Source organism: Dryas octopetala, chromosome 3 (genome assembly GCF_963921425.1).
Source record: "Dryas octopetala chromosome 3, drDryOcto1.1, whole genome shotgun sequence".
In the NCBI taxonomy this organism is placed as follows: domain Eukaryota; kingdom Viridiplantae; phylum Streptophyta; class Magnoliopsida; order Rosales; family Rosaceae; genus Dryas; species Dryas octopetala.
Window position 1 is genome coordinate 10,984,928 of NC_141368.1, and position 15,613 is coordinate 11,000,540.

The window sequence follows — 15,613 nt, forward strand, 5'->3', positions numbered from 1 at the left end:
GTATTAAAAAATTAATGTGAATACTATTAAATGTAATTTCTTTTGTTGAACAAAAAAAAAAATAACAGCGACAATCACAAATACGACCAAGTACTCAGCGTTTTTACAAGAATAATATATCATAACAAAAAGAAATGAACCATTCCAAGTATGGCCAAAGCAGAATAGTAAACATATTTTTTCAAGTTAGTGAATACTATATAGTATATAGACACCAAGGCAAAATAGTAGACCTGACAAAATTATTTACGACATGAATACATATGAAATTATTGGTGAAATCACAATTAAAACACAAAAATTAATGAATTGGGTAAGTGGTTTTCGTGAAACAAGATAGTGACACGTTATTTTTATCAAAATTATTTTATTTATACTTTAAAAGAAATTTTAGGCTATTATTTATTTGTTGGATGTGTTTTCTTCTAAAACGTTTTAGAGCCTTGTTATATAAAATGTTAAACATAAGTTTGAACCGTATTTTATATATTATGCTTCGTTTTTTTTTTTTTTTGGTCTAGAAAATAGACTTTTAATTATTTTTTGGTCGGACTACTATCAGTCTTGTAGTCTTGTTACAAAGTTACAAGTTTGTCCCCGTCCTCATTCTGTCCCTCCCAAACTCACCATCTCTGTAAGACTGGATCTTTTTCACCCTTCACCCTGACACGCGAAAGCTCACGTAGCCCAGCCCACACTCACCCATCGTCTCTCCTCTGTGGCTCCACCTCTCCTCAGGTCAGCAACCCAATTCATTTTTTACATTTTTAAATCAGTTTTTTTTGTCTTTTTTTACTGTTTGGATGATATGAATTGGTTCAGATTTGGATATCTTGTTTCCATGTTAACACCGGATACATGAATGTCTTTTCTTTTCCAATTTCTATTAAGATGAATTGGTTGGTTTACTGGGTAATTATTTTCTTTCTTAATTTAAAGAAATTGGTGAAGAAAACAATCCGTGTAAACCGGCCTTTATTGGGCATGTCTTGGATGTGTTTGTTAATTTGCTTCTGTGTGCATTTTATGTAGTTTTTCCTTGGGTTCTATCTGCTTGAGCTTATTGATTCCCTATGTTATGTTCTAACAAATTTTCAATTTTGGGTAGGAGACACAGACTTTAAGCATTGGTTTTGTCTTCTGAGCGTTTTCAGATTTTGGGTTTCTATTCCTTTATTCACTATAATACTTTTAATGTTATTCTCTAAGAAATTCATGGTCATTGGGGTGCATATAGAAGCATCTGAATGCCTTTTGACTGTAGTTGAAAGAAGAAAGGAGATTATAGGTCCCCCAAATGAACTGTTGTGAAGGTTTTATTTAGCTCACCCCAGCCTTGTTATATATGTGGAAGAATTTAGCTCTTGTTATGTGTGGATTACCATGTACAGAAAATATTATTTACTTCTATTCAGTGTTTCTTGTTACAAGACCCTGCCTTGTTTTGTCTGATATTATGATCTGTTTCCAACAAGTTGTCAATGTGGTTTCAGAATGCATAAATTGTCTTGTTTATTTCATTGCTGCTTAATGTGTGTGTGTGTGTTTTGCAGCACTCGTTGGCTTTTTCAGTTTCTTTTCTGTTTAGTCTGTGGTTTTTCGTGTTCCTTAGTTTGCTTTGTCCTTTAACTGGAAAGGTATTATTAGGGGGGGAAAAAAAGAAGAAGAAATGAAGCACAGTGATGAATTATATTTAGTAATACCTCTCTGACTAAAAAGACCTAAATGTGCAGAGCTGCTGAATCTGAAATTCTCAGTCTTGAATTCTCAATGGAAGCACAAGAAGATCTTAAATCACAGAGCTTGAAAGAGAAAGAACACGAACAAGAAGAAGCAAAAGAAGATAAAGAAGAAAAGGAAGAAAAAGAAGAAAAAGAAGACAAAGAAGAAGGAAGAGATGGCATTGCAATTCCTAGATTCAATGATAATGCGTTGCAGTTTCTGGATTCGATGGATGGGTATTTAACCCTATTGGATTCATTATCTTGGACACTTAGGCAGGTAAAATTAAATTAGATTGTATGGTACTTTTAACTGTGTTCGTTTTAGTTATAATGTAACACTAACAAGAAATAAGAATAACACAAACATACAAACAGGGATGGCTGCAATTAGCGAGTGCTCGACATTCGATGGGTGCATCACGCATTAGCAGTGCTGTGTTGGACCTGAAATCCCACTCTGCCTCTACAATTGTGCAAGTAACCCAGCAATCCAATCCAGGAGCAGGAGTAGGACAAACTCATCGTTTTATATTGCACAAATGGGCATCCTCTGACAATGACAATGGTGCTTCACCTCAAGCTGTGAGACCACAAATACGACAACGAAAGGATAAGGATGGAGTTCCACCTCCAGTTATAGCTGAAGCAGAAGCTGATCATCAACATCAAGTTCACAAGGAGCGGTCTAAATCACTGGCGGTGTTCGGTGCTTTGGTCTCCCCAAAGCTACGGGCTGCCCAACTCTCATTTGAAACTGCACTCGATTCACTGGTAGAGATTGCCAACATGCGTGCTTTGATGTTTTCCACATCCCACAAAGTCAGGGAAGAATTGGAGGATGCCAAATCCAAACAATGACTTCTATTGCTATGGCAGGATAGACACATTTACACCTATAGAATATGAGCAACACAGACCTATTTCAATAATTTATTTATTTTTTCCTTTTATGTTGTTTAAATCGTCTTATTTTGACCTTTACTACAGATTAAGAGTCCTATACTATCATGGTTATCCATTTATTTTTGTTTAGGATTTGGAGGTAGTTAACTGAAGCCCTGTAAATTCTTTCATTCATCCACTTATTCAACCATTGAATTCAATCTGGTAGCTCTCCTTTTTCATCCATGCAGGCCATGTAGTGCGTTGATCATTAGATGATCATTCCAAGTTGTTAAAGTTACTCATAAATTTCTTGCTAATGCTATTATCTTTTCAAGATAATATTTTTACATGATGAACTTGAATTACTTGTTATATAGTTACATATGCTTTTACATCTAAAGTTGCCCCATAATGCACGTATCAAAAACATGCCAAATAGGGTCTTCTTTTTTCTAGTTTGTTCTTTGTTGGCATTGTTGCCTTGATTGCCTTCGTACTTTTCGCCAAATTCTTCAATTGACTGGAATATAAACAGAAAGCACAAATCTTTATTATGACAAACTTTTCAGCTTTGATCATTAATTGAAAGAAAAAAGAAAACTTTAATTAATGAATCACCGAAAATAAATGCAGAAACAATCGCTACTTTGCACGCAATTTAGTACTTGGACATGTTTTGCATTGACTCTTATCCCCCTAATGACTGAATTTCAACACATCTATTACCCATTTTTTTCAATAATACCTCATGTGAATTAGAATTTGTATCAAATTATGAACTGTTCCTATATAATCAAATGGTTTGTTATTGTCCAGCAACATGTTAATTATGCATCACATATTTCACTTATTTCATTTGGGATATTGGAGTATACTAATTTTTTTTGTTTTAATTAATACATATAGGAAGAAAACTATAATATCTGAATAATTATGTAAAAATTAGTGAGTGCAAGTATGTCATCACCGGTGTCAAAAACAAAATTAGGATGATTGTTGTTTCCTCATTACATTAGTGTTGTTCCTTCAAATTTATTTTTGTTATACTTTTTTTATTTCTTTTTAAAAGTAGACATAAACTTTATTAAGTAGGAAATATAGGGCCCGTTTCACAGTGCTTCTTAAGAAGCGCTTTTATCAATAGCACTTCTTATTAGTAGCGCTTTTACATGGAAGCATTTTTCGTTTGGTTGTCAACATAAAAGTACTTTTACGCTATAGATAAGTACTTTTGACGGCATTTGGCTACTTAAAGAAAAAGTTTTTTTTTTTTTTAGTTTATTAACCTTTTATTATCTACATAATAAAATGTTTAAGAAATAGAAATTGAACACTAGAAAATATTTCAATAAAAAAAAATAGACAATGTATGAAACAAAAAATTTTAAGATACAAACGTAAGATGCTACTTAAAATCATACATATATTTATAAAGCATATTAGAAGGCAGATGCAAAATCAAATAGGAAAAAAAGAGCTGATGCATAAGTCATAACACAACTTTTTTATTAAAATAATGCATGAATTGTTTAGATCAGAAGCACAAAAGCTAAGAAGGCATTTGCAAATTGGCCTTCCAGTCTGCATATGCAGAAACTATATATTATACCCAAATGACCTATTGCCCAAATCACCTCATCATATCAATGTTGGATCGATAAACTACAGAGGCCGATCACGCAAACTCTGCACTCATATTTCAAGCTTAGCTTCAAATATTGAACACTGAGATGAAATTAAAGCTGAAATCACATCTTACGCATGAGCAAATTGTCTTTTGGGAGTGGATAACCCCAAAGATTTTGGGTTTGGTTACCCGGACTTCAATTAAAGGTGAATTTGAACTGTAAAGATATTTGAACGAACTGGAAAACAATCGAATAAATTAGGCAGAAAACCGAAACGACCAAAGGACTTTCTCATCATTAATTTTTGCCCTGACGAAATACATCAAACTCCCATTTTTCAGAGCTGTTTCGACGTCGGTGGCAATAAACTCGGAGAGAAACGAGAAACGAGAGACTAGTATTTGCTGTTTAAGATAATATAAGGGTTATTTGGGCCTTTAGAATTAAAAATAAGGACAATATAGGAAGTTCAAAATTGTCATTAAAACATCCCGAGTGCTTTCCGTGTTTTTGAGTGGCAGCACTTCTAGGAAAAAAGGGTTTCACCAAAACCACTCCAAGTGCTTTTTTAATGGACTCAAAGCACTTTTAAATATTTTGCCAAACAATATTTTTTTCACACATAAGTGCTTTTACTCATTTAGAAGTGATTTTACCTCTCTCCGAAAAGCAGTGTCAAACGAGTCCATAGACATAGACAAAATAAACATGAGAATACATAAGTTATATCGACTTTCGTTTAGGTTTGGTCATTTAATTGCACAAACCAACCCATGATAGGCAATCCAACTTGATTGAGTTATTCGGTTTTTTTGTGTTAACTTGCTTCGGATCAAGCTTGTAAACCTTATATGCATGTAGCATGCTGGTGGCTTGTCTTATTAGTTGGAGGTGCTAGATTGGCTTATAAATAGTATAAACTTGATTCCTAATAACCAATACTTTGGTTTAACGAAATTCAAAGCAGAATCAAATTGTTTCATATGTATATATTGTCATTGTGAATATAAAGGATGCTAAGAGAAGCTAATGCATCTAGATTTTGTTTCTGGACTGGATTTTGTAACCTTCTCTTGTCAATGAAACTTCACATTTTCACTCCAAATAAAAAGAAAATTGCAAAAAAAAAATCTAATGATTTTTGACAAAGGTTATTTTGATAGGTTGTTTTGGAAGTTGAATAACAAAACCTTTTTGGAATCATTTATCTCAAATTATCAGTAATTTCCATTAATATAAATTGTGCCAGTAACTCATTATGCAATTGTCATGTAGAAATAAATGCATTTGAAAATTTGATATCACATACATATAAATGCAATTGGAAACATATAATAGCTAGAAAGAAGAATGAAAGAGATAAAAGCTAAAGATCGAATTGCACCATGATGATGATCATAAGGTACATATGAAAGTAAGATTTATTGGCAGCTAGTAATTAGGTTGCAGTAGGAGGAGGACCCATACATCGCCCAAAGAAGCTAGAAAGAGAGCACCTTTGCACCACCTTGTGTTCATGCCTAGAAGGCGAAAATGAATGTGATTGGGAGAGTGAAGGACCAAAACCCTTATGTTTCTCTTGATGAAATTTCTGGTGAAGATTTGGATGAAACCCTTCATCTTCAACACTCGTTCTGCCACCGGAAAAGACCACCTCCGGCTCGGGTTTGTGGTCGAGTATTTGAAGCCTATCCTCCCAAATGCGACCAGAAGAGCCTTGCCTCCTAAATGAAGTGGATGATCTCTGCAATGTAGGCATTGATCAATATTTTCTTTTGCCTTGTCTTTGTCTCTGTCTCTTTCTCTTAGGGATTATGATATGTTAAAAGTACTACTATTTCCATTTTAACTAATATAACCGTTTTTTGGTTTTCGGGTTATTTTGCCGTTTTCTTTTGTGGTTGATTTCTAATCAAGCTTGCGACAGTTTTGTTAGAGAACGAGCAAGGAGAGTTATAGGTTGTCGGATAATGTTGGCCATGTAAATAGCATTGCAGAGATGTTGCGAAAACAAATCATCCATAATTTTTGGAGGTAGGTAATTTGTAACGCATTATATTTATATATATATATATAGCAATGATTTTATCTTGTCAAAAGAAAATCACGAGCTAGGAAGGACTGGTGAGCTTGCAAATCCAATTACATATTTACATATATGGGCATTAAATTTTCTATTTGTTGATAATCGGATTATCAAACTTGGATCATCTACATATTACGAAGTTTAAAATATCAAATATCGTCACGTTTGAATTAAATTTTCATATATTTAAAAAGATAAACTTTATTATGACAACAATGACAATCAAATTCAAAAGACAATCATCCCTCATAACAATCTCATCTATTTACTAAATAATATACCAGTATTTATTCTACAGTAAATAAGATTGAAAGTAGACCTATATTTAAATAAATAAATGTCTCCAACCAGCATTTAATAAGATATGAATTCACTTAAAATAACCTGTTGCCCTTTATTAAATCATTAAATTACAAGTGCAACATTGTAAATTGAGTCCGTTAATATACAGGTTTTGGCATTTAATTTTATTAATCAAAACCACCTAAAACTTCATTCTTCCTTTGCGAGCCAACTACCACAAACTCATTCTTCATTTGCAGACACCACACCACCACTAGATCCTTGCGCCACAAAAACCCCATCTACCTCGCACATTGTTTTGAAAAAAATAGACATAACAAAAACATAGCATGCAGACACCTTCCAAAATATCAGCATCAACGCATCACCAAAAGAACGGAAACTGAAACTGCAAGTCCGCAACTCCAATAAACTGCAGTTTCACTTGCAGTTAGTAACTGCAACTGTAAGTTTACAACTCCAATAAACTGCAGTTTCAGTTCATTTACAGTTTCTGCAGTTTCAGTTCACTTGCAGTTTATGCAGTTTCAATTCACTTGCAGTTTCAGAAACTGAACTAAACAAAAATAATCAAGAACCTACTATTGATAAAGAAGGCACGAGGGTGGAGTTGGCTTCCCCAATAACTTTTTAGGCGTTGTTATAGTGAGGAACTTGGCTTGTTCTTCGGCAACGTTGCAACAAGGCTGGGATCAGAGTCAACATCAGGGCTCCGATCGAGTCTGGGGGTTGCTGGGTGTTCCGAGCTCACAGGGATGAAGAGGGAAAAGAGAGGAACTCAGGGGTGCTCCTCTCGTCGCCATCCATGGGCGGATGCACACACACGACGTTGAAGAAAGTTGCAGCAAGGGAGAGCAAGAGAGAACACAGAGATAGTGCTTGGGGAGAGAGAAAGAGAGTGATGAAAGAGAAGATAAATTTCAGAAATGAGGGAGAGAAAGACATTAATTCAACATTCTTTATTATTAAATTATTAACTATTGTATGTTTGAAGTCAAAGGCAGCTAATAAATTTTCCACCCAAAGACAACAAGGCAACATGGCACGTGAATGGATTGAACATGAATGGTATGACCATCCGCTATGTGACAAATACTTACAAAAGTCTCCTTATTGTTAAATTTGAACAATAGATGTAGTAGAGGTTAAATAAAATGTTTGTCATGTATTCTACAGTAATTAATTCTTTGTAAATTTGCATGTTGAACAATTTTTCCTTACATTAATTGATTCCATTAATTTTCATTCCATATATATATTCTCTCTTTCCAAACAAAAAGAGACAAAACTAGCTATTATTCTATTTTCCTTTCACAACCTCTCCTCCACTTTCTTTCCCCTATTTGCTCCAAACATAGCCTAAATCTCACACCAATATTCAATGGAGCTTAATTAGAGTCATATACCGCAATCACACCACCACAACAAACCCACGTACAGAGACCATGCACCATGCCATTCCTCCAGCAAATTCTCCATCAGTCACTCATGCACAATAAATGGGATTCAGATCAACATTAAAATTCAACTAGCCCTCTTGGGACCTTTATTTATGTGGCACAGGAAATTGATAATATTAAAAGGCTAGCAAAGTATAAATGCATTGACCATATAGCAGAGGAATAAAGGTCCAATTTATGGTGGAGTTATGGAGGTGGCAAGATGCCTACATCAATTGATCTAACCTCAGATTCTCCACTAGTATTGCCACCACCACCATGAGTAGGACATTGAAAATCTTAAAAGGGCAACAACAAAAAGAAGAGAAAATCTTTTTTTAGGAAAGATTGGATTCTCTAGCATTTGCCAATCAAGCTAATGAAAAAGCACCAAATTCTAACCCAACCTAAACTCAAACCTGATTTTGATTAGGCCAGTAATTTCTTAACTTATATGTTCAAGTACTCTTTCAAACTTAAAGTAAGATGATTCGAATTGAATTTCGGAAGTTGATAATCCATGACTTTCAACTAATCTACCGGACTATGGAAGTTGAATTCAGATGAGTTTGAATCGAATTCGTCCTAGTCACACAGGACTATGGAAGTTGATAATTCATGACTTTCAACCAATCTACCCAAATTAAAATCTTTCATTGCACACTCAATTCCTGAAATCAATAACAATTGACAATGAGCAATACATTTCCAAAGAAATCGATCTATCAATCACCATCTCACTCTCCTACCCACTTACGTTTCTATTAATAAAGCCAACAATCAAATCAAATTATAATCCCTCCAATGAAAACCCAAAAAAGAAAAGAAAAAAAAAAAAAAAAAGCCCACACAAAGTCTTTGCCAAGTTGCCAACCTCATCTATTACAAGCATTCACATCCGAAACCAAAATTATCACTGTCATTATCTACCTCCTCATCATTATCAACCACAAGAAAAGCATCACTAGCAAAAAAAGAAAAAACAGGAGAAAAATCATGCATAAATTCTTCTGATATTATATACATCTAAAAAGCTATTACACCATGTATCAAAAAGACAAAAAAAAAAAAAAGGTAAAGTAAAATGAAAAAAAAGTGAGACCACTAAAACTAAACAAAAATTTGTAGACATCGCTATCAATCGGAATTTTTATCGTCATCATCATTTTGACATTTTCCACCTTATGAGTGGCGCTTCCAGGTCAGCCTGCGTGGGTGACCCGACCCGGCGGCGATCCGGGTCTGGACGTTCTCAAAGTCCGAGATCGGACACGGTATGGTGATCCCACCCTGGTGTTGAAACCCGTATTCTTGCTCCGCCTCTCTCAGTAGCTGCCCGAAAAGGGGGTGGTTGAAGTACATCACGGGCACCAAGACCCGGTGAAAGTCGCCGTCGTTTTGGCCCACGTAGACCGCCAGGTGTCCCTTTGGCACGGTCACGGGTTTGTTCAGAATCGGGTCCTGACCCACTTGCACGTAACCCGACCCGGATTTGCTGCAGCACAGGGATTTTGCTCCACTCGTCAGCCGGCGACCCCAGGTGAGTAGCTTTGTGATGGGGGTGTACTTGCATGCTGGGGAGGATGGCGGGTTGAGCCGGTAGTACCCGGCTCGGGTCCGGGTTTTCCGGGAAAAGAACCATCTGGTGACCCGGAAAAGGCGTTTTCCGAGCTTGAATCCCCGCATCTTTCTCATTTTTTGAGAAAATTGGCAGATGGGTTTGGAGGGTTTTGTTAGAGATTTGAGCTGTGGGTTTGGTGGTGGTTCAAGAAAATGGCCAAGGATCTGCCTCGGACATGATGAGACGGAAGAGGGTGAGGCAGACTTCAGAGAGAGAAGTGGGTATGTTGCACATGTTCAAGATTTGTACTCCAAGGTGGACAGTAATGGTATTTCATCAAAAAGAAGAAATACCCAAATGCTATTATTGCTGTAATGCTCTTGGGTCTTCAACTCTTGAGCTGTGGGTTGAAGTGGTGGTTTATGGTAGTGGTTTATGGTAGTGGTAGTTTTTGGTGGTGGTGGTGGTGGTTGAAGTGGTGGTCTTGGGTGGTGGTGGTGGTGGTGTTGGGTGGTGAATAAGAGTCTTTGGGAGATGAGTAGAGGGATTATATATATAGGGAGAGAACCCAAATTTTTTTTTTTTCTAAGTCAAAATTGGAGGAAAGAGGAGAGCAAGTGGTGGAGGTGTGTTTGGAAACGGTCGGTACGCGAATGTAGGAAGACAGAGTCGTTTTTAAATAGATGAGAAGGAAGTCAGAAGTCAGACTAAAGAAGGGTCAAGATGAGATTATGAGAAGAGGATGCGGCGAAAGCTGCACGGAGATTGTGATTAGAATATGTGCGTGTAAAAAGGACGGTTCCACACTTGGTGAATGCCATGTCTTACATGGAATCTTTTTTGTTTTCATTTTTTCATACAACGCCGTGGAATCTTGTGTTTGTCTTGAGTAATTATTTTGAATTTGAAATCCTAATGATTTATTAAGGGTTATCATTTTGTTTAGAATAGAATGATATTTTTTTGGTTTATTTTTTTAAACCTCAAAATGAAATATACAATGATAATTCAATCAAATTTCAAAAAATCGGTGATAATTCAACCTATACTAATGGAAAAACGAGCTAGGCAAATAGACTAGCGCCCGCTGCAATTTTTTTTCGTGTTTTACAATGTGGGCAATGTTGAGCAATTGCTATATTTATTGTGCAACAATAATTATAAAAAAGCATAAGCATGATAATTATAGTACGTCATTTTTTTACATAATATGACAAAAATTTATAAAATTAAAAAAATTATCCTTATGGAGTCACATCAACTCTTGTCATATTCATCGTTGAAAAGTTATCATCGAATAGCATTGTACAACGTCTCATGTGCATTTAGTGCCTCATTTCTTTGTTGATCAATTTGAGTGCATTCTTTTTTTAAAATAAGTGTTTATTTATCATTAACTATTAAGTGGACTTTTTAAACATTGGGTGTAAAATAGACTTTAAAATCGCTTACTTTATATTTTTTTGAATTTTTAATGAATTGCTTGTATTAAAAACCAAAAATAGTTCAACAAGGAGAGGATCTAGATTGAGACTATGTAACATATTAACTAAGAATCATGAGTAATGTTAGAGAGACAACAATTTTTAAGATTTTAAAAATTACTCTTTTTTTGGCCTTTTGATTTGAGGTATATATATAGGTTCGAATTGAAAGTCAAGCAATGTAAAGGATGAAATTTACTTGTCATTTAAAAATATATTAATTGACTATATGATGTGACAATTGATTTATTAATTAACGTAACAAGAATACATTAATTGTCATATAATCAAATTAGTTAAGAATAATTTTAAGGATCATAAATTTGTTTATCAAATTTTAAATGATGTACATGTGTTTATATTATACTTGGTATAAATTAATTAGCTTATATTTTGTTTATTATCAACATATAAAACAATGAAACACTGCTATGATATACAAATTTGTATAAGTTTATAATGTCAAATAATAATCATTAGTATTAGTAAGCTAGAGCACCTGCAACGAAAGTAGCAAACAACATGTTAAAAGTTATTTTGAGAAGCCACGTGGGATACAACCTCATTCAAGGGAAGTAGCAACATTAATATTATGTAGCAATTTGAACCAAGGCACCGACATTTGTATTTTGCCAATGAAAAAGTAAGTTGTATTTGAAGCTCACCCCAATATTTAATTAGTTAAACTCATCGACCCTTTATTTTGTCTACATATAGGCTTTGAAAACAAACATATTGAATTTATTTGAGTAATAAAACATAGTTAAGGATAACAAAATGGCATATAGATTAGTAAAGTACACATTTAACTTGCTTATTTGCAACTCTCCCTAATGATGCGCTAATGAGAATTTGCTTAGCATCGCTCATTTGCTAACTATACCTAGATTACATATTTGTTTATATATACCTGTGTATACGAGTCAACCTAGGGAAGGGTCATAACCTAATATTAGTATATTACCAAAAACGTAAGCAAGGGTCTGTATACAGCGTTCAATTTAGATAAGAACAAAATCCCAACTCCCAATTGAACACGTTGGTATCGAGAAGTGTTGGATTGGACACGTAGTGCACCTCGGGAAAATGGTACCCTCTAGGAAAAGGACAAAGACCTAAAGCTAGTCTTACTGTCTGAGTCTTTGTTAGAGTTTAGAGTACCTTGGGGTAGAGGTCGACTGAGGGCTCCTCCTCAATTTATTATGCTGTATCCCACCATTATGGTCCATCAGGTGTTTTCATTTTCTACCAATAAATTCACCCACCAATAAATTCAGCAACATCAATGCAACCACATACTTAAATAAATCTCTTTGGTGCATGGCCAAAAAAAAAAAAATCTCTCAATGGTGAAAAATTTACATATCACCGTTGTTTATAATTGTAAAGTTATCTCTCTCAATAGGATTCCTACCGGGTTGTGTAATAAAATAAAAATAATGAATATATACACTTATTATATGAAAATTTTACCAATTATAATACAACAACATACAAATTATGCACACTTATTATAAAGAGATTTTTTTTTCTTATAAAAAAGTCACATATTATATTAATAAACAGAACTACTACAACCCTTAATTTGGACCACTTAAGAGGGGAAAACAACAAATTCCTATCAAATTGTAGAGCTAGAGAGTTTTCTCACATTAATTGAAGTCTGAAGACATGATGTAGTAGTAAATCTGTTCTTTGGTACAAGTAGTTAATGTATTAAATAACAATTGATATTAAAACTTTTCTCGTATTTTAGTAACCAAATGATGCGATAAATGATTTGTTGTCAAAATAAATAAGAGTAATGCTAAGGATTTTGAATTGGTATTTCAAATATAGACACAAAATGATGTGGCAGTGTATGTTTCAGTATTCTATTTGTGGTAAATAAATGAGCTCAAAGTAGAACCAAATATAGGTGTATCAAATATTATCACATTATTTAGAATTCAAATTTAAAATTTCCAATAGTGCTGAAAAATAAAATTTAAAGGACTTCATTTATGAACAAATAAATAGTTTTAACATAACTTCTTTCTACTCTAAAAAAACACAAGTTTTGATTCAAAAATTTTGGTGTCTATAATAATTGGTGTAGACCAATTGCTCGAATTAAAATGTAAATTTTATGGAATTAACTGATAAAATTTAGAATTGTCATAAAATTATAATGACATTATATGGAGGAAATTAAAAACATTTATAAAAGAAAAAGAAAATTAAACGTACAATGACCTAATGTGTTTTAAGATTTAAGATAAAGAACAAAAAAATACAGTTTAACAAATAAAAAAGAAGAATTTTTAATTACATTGAAGAAAAATAAAATATTAACTTATTATAATGGTAACTCATTTTATAGAATTCTTTCGTAAGGTAATCCCAATTTCCAAAAACATTTTTTCACTGTATTGCGAAATATGTCGTTGGAAGTAGTCTAGACGTACGACGCAAAGCACGAAGCTGACCTTGTCAGAACGTACCGTACGTAAGTGTACCTTATCGTATACAACGTGTGCTGCTTTGCCTTCTCAAATTCAACGAGACCCGCCATCACGTTTACTGATTTGACTTCTTCAGAAGAGGGCGGGCCCCGCCTTGCCACTTGTTAGAAACAAGACGCCTGAAAGGGTGGGTGGCTTTGATGGAGCGGTGGGCCGGGCCGTTAGAAAATAGAAAAACCCACCCGAAACCGAAAGGGCGAAAGGTCCCCAGCTGAGTAGATATGCCCCTTCCACCCGTCCCTTTCTAAAAGGAAATAAAAAACAATAATGTTAGTTATCCCACATTTTTTCTCTCATATTTGTATTTTACCTGATGTGTCATTATTTTACTGGAAGAGTATTTCCTTTTTCTTTTTTAGATTTTATTTTTTAATTTTTAGTGTTCAATATATGAATGCCATGTAAAATAATATGAAATTATGGTACAAAAATATGATAAGTGTAACATTACTGAATAAAAAAATTGAAAAAATAAAATATTTACATAGAATCTGCATGGGTCATGACTTTGGGTTTTAAATTTTGGTTTCGTCTTTAAGCTGGGTCAGCTAACCTGCCTTCTAGAGGAATTTAGTTCCAAGTTATTGTCAACTTTAATTTATTTTTGGGAAATTTTTTAAAATAAACTTGAACATGTATATAACGTGTATATAAGAGTAAAACCTAATATAACCTTTTTTTTTTGGGTAAAAAAACCTTATATAACCTTTATATACAACTGTGAAAGATAAATTTTTTAGGTTTTTTTTTTCTAAAGTCTAAAATGAAAAATATCTTGATCGGCTGGCCTACCTAAAAAAACACAGTGACAAACCGATCTACTTTAATGAGCCGAGCGCTAGACAGTTTCACTCGAAAATGTCACTGTCTGACAGTGACAATCATTATTACTGTATGACAGTAGTTATTTATATTGCACAAATACCTTATAAATTGACACTGTCAGACAATGGCAATGATGGTCACTGTGTGACAGTGGCAATTTGCCCATTAAAAAAAACAATCACTGACTGCTCGGCGCAAAAAATATGAAACAAAACATAATGTAGGCTTTATTTGTACAAAATAAATCTATTTATCATTCTAACTTTTAGATGAATTTGTTTATCATTAAAGACGATAAAATAGATTTTAGAGTAATTTACTTAAATTTTTTCTATATATAAAATAAACTCGAGTAATATATACCGTAAAACTAAATTTGTTTAATAGGGTGTCCCTATCGATTTGTTTTGGTGTCTTTATTATGGGTTTGTACCTACAATATTTATATTTTGCGCCTGCCATGCAGGGTGCACGCCCGGCCGGTTTGGTACGTATTACCTCGTCATAATATTAATTAAGTTGTTAATTGTATGAAAGACAAAGTAGGGTTCTAACTGCAGACGCAATTGTTTTGTTGTCGCTATTGTTCTCTATCTATGTCTAATATGTATGATAGAGATTGGAGAAGACAATTTGTTAGCAGATGGAATTGAAATTATTGAATGTAAAAGATTATACAATTTGAAAGCCTATCGATCATTCTTACTTTTTTGCACTGTTTTCTGTTTGGGACGTTTTTTGATCGATCAAAAACATTATCCTTTTTTGTCAAAAAAGAAAGGTTTATTAGCACAAATGTCCTTTAAAATTAATTTTCATTCTCATTTTGTCCCCCGAATTTTACAAACTCTTTTAATAAGTCATATTCCGTCAAGTTCGTCAATGATTCCGTAAAAAAAAACTAACGTGTTGCTTATCCACGTTAGCAACACGTCGGATTTTTTAACGGAGCAGTTGACAGACTTAACGAAATATAGAGTTTGTAAAGTTTGGAGGACAAAGTGAAAAGATTAAAATTTAAAGGGGCAAAGTGAGAATGAAAGATACTTTCAAGAGGTATTGATTTGCACGAATAAGCCAAAAAGAAATATTACAATTTGTCTATGACAAACCAATTTGATATATGTAGTTGTTGGGTAGTCCAATTGGAACGGTTGTAAAATTGCCCACTCTG

At 33.9% G+C, this 15,613-nt stretch overlaps 2 protein-coding genes and 1 non-coding gene across 3 annotated transcripts; 2 read left to right on the plus strand and 1 right to left on the minus strand.

Annotated features, from left to right (window-relative positions):
- Positions 1-599: 599 nt before the first annotated feature.
- Positions 600-2,850, plus strand: LOC147290830 (coiled-coil protein). Its single transcript, XM_086236774.1, has 3 exons — positions 600-738; positions 1,734-2,001; positions 2,100-2,850. Exons 2-3 carry the CDS (start codon positions 1,771-1,773, stop codon positions 2,580-2,582), a joined length of 714 nt encoding a protein of 237 aa, XP_086092900.1. The 5' UTR covers positions 600-738; positions 1,734-1,770; the 3' UTR covers positions 2,583-2,850.
- LOC147290831 (small nucleolar RNA snoR8a) lies at positions 2,559-2,635 on the plus strand. The gene has a single exon (XR_015121591.1). It is a non-coding gene; the product is annotated as a small nucleolar RNA snoR8a (small nucleolar RNA).
- A 6,212-nt stretch (positions 2,851-9,062) lies between the features above and the next one.
- Positions 9,063-10,231, minus strand: LOC147290832 (SAUR-like auxin-responsive protein family). The gene has a single exon (XM_086236501.1). The coding sequence runs from the start codon at positions 9,758-9,760 to the stop codon at positions 9,248-9,250; it is 513 nt and encodes a 170-aa protein (XP_086092627.1). The 5' UTR covers positions 9,761-10,231; the 3' UTR covers positions 9,063-9,247.
- Positions 10,232-15,613: the final 5,382 nt, after the last annotated feature.

What these genes read in the sequence shown, in the direction of transcription:
- LOC147290832 (XM_086236501.1), bottom strand. Translation starts at nt 9,760, where the DNA reads ATGAGAAAGATGCGGGGATTCAAGCTCGGAAAACGCCTTTTCCGGGTC.
- LOC147290830 (XM_086236774.1), top strand. Translation starts at nt 1,771, where the DNA reads ATGGAAGCACAAGAAGATCTTAAATCACAGAGCTTGAAAGAGAAAGAA. An exon ending in TATCTTGGACACTTAGGCAG is followed by an intron (nt 2,002 to 2,099) that starts GTAAAATTAAAT and finishes ACATACAAACAG; the next exon opens with GGATGGCTGCAATTAGCGAG.